This window comes from Colobus angolensis, unplaced genomic scaffold (genome assembly GCF_000951035.1).
Source record: "Colobus angolensis palliatus isolate OR3802 unplaced genomic scaffold, Cang.pa_1.0 Scaffold124, whole genome shotgun sequence".
Taxonomy (NCBI): Eukaryota; Metazoa; Chordata; class Mammalia; order Primates; family Cercopithecidae; genus Colobus; species Colobus angolensis.
In genome coordinates, this window is record NW_012113586.1 from 3,086,062 (window position 1) to 3,090,802 (window position 4,741).

General features: G+C 39.0%; 1 protein-coding gene across 2 annotated transcripts in view; it reads right to left on the reverse strand.

The window, feature by feature from the left end:
* Positions 1–4,741, reverse strand: part of MAN1A2 (mannosidase, alpha, class 1A, member 2) — a 175,351-nt gene that overhangs the window by 139,623 nt on the left and 30,987 nt on the right. For both annotated transcript variants that reach the window (XM_011933067.1, XM_011933066.1), the window contains exon 2: positions 170–425. In XM_011933067.1, the coding sequence (XP_011788457.1) occupies positions 170–425 (256 nt within the window). The remainder of the gene's footprint in view (positions 1–169; positions 426–4,741) is intronic.

Below are 4,741 nucleotides of genomic sequence, written 5' to 3' on the forward strand. Positions count from 1 at the left end.
AAAAAAAAACAAGAAAGAGTTCTAGTCCTTATTACCAACCTGGAAACTATACTACAACTATGACCCAAGAACAAAAAGATCAAAAACAGGATACCATAGATTATATACATTTGTTTATATCCAAATACAAATCCACAAACACTCCATATCACAAAACTCAGCTTATTACCTCTTTAATTTTTTCCCTTTTCTCTCTTATGTCACTATCTTCTGGGTCTCCACCACTTATTCCTACAAGGTTGGGAATAGGGACTGGTGGCAGTGGCTTGTTCTCTTTTATCTTCATTTCTTGGACTACCTTATTTTTCTCTGTCTGAATTTCTGCTCGAATTTCCTCTCTTGACTTTCTTAATTTTTCTTTTGCTTCTTCCAAGGCCTTCTCATGATCAGCTCGAATTTTATTTCTCAGACGTTCTTCTTCTTCCCTGTGAGAAAAAGAGGAAATAAAACATAAGAGTGAGTCTACTTAAGAATGTCAACCTTTAAATATAAAACATAAAGGTTTCTCCATTAAACCCAGGAACTTGTTTTCTACTTTTGCTCTTAAAAGGAAAGAATTATCAGTGAGAGAGATTCAGATGTGGTATGAGAAAGAAAAGGAACCCTGAATGCCTAAGATCAAACTCTCTTTATAATCTCTTTATACAATTTCCATACTAAGAACAGAGATAACAGTAACTTATCCACAGACACTTGCAAAAAATAGACACCACTGAAAACTAAATGGAGAGAAAATAAAAATAGAATAAGTATCAGAGAAGAGACAAAAATATAAACATAAGGCCAAAGAAAAAGAGGAAAAGATAAGAGAACAGGAAGTTTTTCATTTATATAGTACAGCATATGCTTCTAAAACCTTTAAACTTTCAAAAGTGCATAGATATTATAATGTAACATTCCCAACAGATGTGGGCATGACTACTTAAAACTCTCTTGAACCCTTGTTAAAACCAGATTCCAATTTAGTAGGTCTATATGAAACCCATGAATCTATATAATGAAGAGCTCCTCAGATGATTCTGGTGTACACACAGATTTGAAAACCACTACTGCAATGGACACCTACATGGTTTCCTACCCAGCCCCACTTTAGTGAAAGAGAGTTCAATATTCCCTCTATATCTACCCCAATCCACAGGAATGAATACAAGAGTGGTACTTACTGTAAACCATTCTTTTCCAAATCAACCAACCAACGATGACTACTCTTAGGGTAAACACCTAACCTAACAGTCAATAGGGTCATCTCTCCAGAAATTTAATTCAAACTCTGCAGATGGCTGACCTTACAACATTGCTAGTAAGAATGCAAAATGGTGTAAAATTTTCCACTTTGGAAAAGTTTGTGGTTTTTTTTAAAAGCTAAAGATGTAACTAACATAGAATCCTGCAAATGCACTTCTTGGCATTTATCTCAAAGAAATAAAGACTTGTGATCATTAAAAAAAAAAAAAAAAGAAAAGCTTTATACAAGCTGGTCACAAAAAGACAAATACTGTATGATTCTACTTGTAGAAGGTATTTAAAGGAGGCAAAACCCTAGAGACAAAAAGTAGAATGGTGGTAGCCAGGGACTAGAGATGGGACAATGAGAAGTTATTGTTTAATGGGTACAGTTTCAGGTTTGCAAGATGAAAAGAGTTCTGGAAATGGATGATGGTGATGGTTGTATAGTAATGCTACTGAATTGTATACGTTAAAATGGTTAAGATGGTAAATTTTATGTTAATTGTATTTTGTCATAATGAAAAAAATGGAGGACAAAGGACTACACACAAATGTTTATAGTGGCTTAATCCATAACAGGCAAAAACTGAAAATAATCCAGATATCCTCCAACAAGTAAATGGTTAAACAAAACTGTGGTATGTCCACACTATATACTACTACTCAGCAATAAAAAGGAGTGAATTGTTTATACACACTCCTTGAATGGATCTCAAAGGCATTCTTATCTGAGTGAAATAAGCCAATTTCAAAAGGTTGTATACTATATAATTCCATTTATATGACATTCTCAAAAAAGAGGGATGGTGAATAGATTAGTGATAGCCAGGAGTTATGAATGAGGGATGGGCTAACTATAAAGAAATAACACAAGGGAGGTTTTTTTTAATGATAGAATTGTTACATATATAATTATGATGGTAGTTACATGAATAGCACGTGTTAAATCACAAACCTGTATGCCAAAAGAAAAATTCACAATCTAATATTATCTAGTATTAACAATAAAATGTTAAACACTAGAGAAAAAAATGGGTTATTAGCACTGAGAAGGTGTTGATAAAAGAAACGAGAGAGAAAAAGGAGAGGGAGGTGAAGCAGGCTAAACAGTCAGCAACAGAAAAGGTCAATCATCAGTGAGAAAGAATCCATGGGGCCTATAGACAGACTGGATGGATGTAGGAGGAATAGGGCAGGGAACTAAGGCTGGTACCTGAATGAATCCATGAGAAAATGACATGAGGGCTGATCTGTTCGGGCGACTCAGACAGACAAGGGCATCATCGTGCTGAATGAAGTCTCAAATAAGATATCCAAGGCAGAAACACCCAAGGGCCTTCCAATCCCAGCCCCACATTTTGCCAACAGAAAAACACTGTGCTACTACCTCTAGAGAACAGATCATAATCCTTCTATGTTAATCAAGTCTTTCCCAGCTGCCCTTGCAGCTAAGGGTAGCCATAAAACTGTATTTCAACCAAAGAGAAAAAAGGGAACTATCAGGAATTTTCCTTTACGTATTAACAAATGGACAGAGCCAGTTGAGAAAAGGGCCTTTAGCTGCTAAGTCTAAACCTACCCAACCTCCTATTCCTGTCTTCAAATGTATTTGTGAAGCGTAAAGCTAAGAGAGCCATCTTGCAATCAAGAGACAATAAGCCTGAGGTCAAATGGCCAACATGGTTCAGGACAGAAGAGAAAAAGGGAAAGTGCCTGCTATCATGAGTTACCACCACGGCCCTCAATGGTCCCCAGATTTCAGATTCTACGGAGTAACTATCAGTGGGTACTCTGACATTCCCAGCTGAGAATTTCCCAACTCACCCACTCACGGTGCAAGCATGCACATAGATTCAGAAAAACAGAGGACCTGGAAAAGGGCCCCAAGGAAGAGCAACATCAAATGGGGAAGACTGGCTCTTTCAAGGGTAATTTTCTGTCCCGATGACAAATGGGGAGATTTCCCCAGGAAAACAAGCTTTCCATTTCTGTCTCCGAGTACCATGTTATCCCCAAGTTATTGCTACATGGCATGTGGAAGCCCCCAACCATGTTTGCAATAGCTCATATGTTATCACTCGGAAGGCATCTTCACCTACCAGTGAACTTCCAGGAACAGGTATTACACACCAATTTCTAGAGCCCAGCCTGTGTGGGGCAAGACATACATGCCACAAAACATCCCATATCCCCTTGCAGAGTTTCACCACGCACGTGAGCATTTTAAAAGCCCTGAGAAGTTCTGCAATAGAGTTGCCTAACATAACACTTCTTGAACTTACTTAGTCATAGTCCTTCTTTTCTGCATACTCTTTTTAGCGTGTGATGGAAACACAATAAGGAGGCTACCGTCATGCCTCACCTAAACTATTGTAATACGCCTCCAATAGTCTTCATACATTCACTCTCCAACCACAGCCCCACCCACCCACAAGCTATTCACCATCCATACTATAGACCCAATGTGCTTTCTGAAATTATTCAGACTATGACTCTCTCTCATTTAAAACACTTCATGGCTTCCCTTATCCTAAAGAATTCTATTATATTATGGCCTATTAAGGAATTCTGCATAATGTACCTTCTATCTATCTCTTAAGCTTCATCTCATACACACTCATCTACCTCTCTGTTCTACAGCCACACACCTTCTTTCGTTCTTTTTTTTTTTTTTTTGGAAATGGAGTCTCCCTCTGTCACCCAGGCTGGAGTGCAGTGGCACGATCTCGGCTCACTGCAACCCCCACCTCCCAGGTTCAACAGATTCTCCTGCTTTAGCCTCCCAAGAAGCTGGGGCTACAGGCACATGCCACCACGCCTAGCTAATTTTTTATATTTTAGGAGAGACAGGGTTTCACCATGTTGCCCAGGCTGGTCGCGAACTCCTGAGCTCAGGCAATCTGCCCACCTCAGGCTCCCAAAGTGCTGGGATTACAGGCATGAGCCACCGCGCCCAGCCACCTCTTTTCAGTTCTTTTACGCACCATTTTCTTTCCCATCAATAGCCCCATATGCATGAGGTTTCCTCGCTTAAAACACTCTTACAATTCCTTCTTTACCTTCAAGTCACTGATCAATCATAACTTCTTCAGGTATCTCCTATATTAGACAAATCTCCCTAATATACATTCTGATGGCACCATGTATCTTTCCTTCATAGTACTTAACCACATGTTATTCTTTGAGTAACGCCTGTCTCTCCTGATGACTATTAACTCCATTAAGTTCAGAGACCCTATCTGATTTTTGTTCCAATGTATCCCTCAATGCCTATCTAGCACAATACCTGGCATATAATAGGTGTTTAAAAATACTAAAATGCAAATACAGATTCTAAGACCCCATCTGAAATGAATATGATATAGAAAGTCTACAGACCATCATGAGGGTACAAACAGTCAAAAGAGTTGTAAGGCTGAGTGTGGCGGCTCACACCTGTAATCCCAGTAATTTGGGAGGCCAAGGTGGGTGGATCACCTGAGGTCAGGAGTTCGAGACCAGCCTGGCCAACACG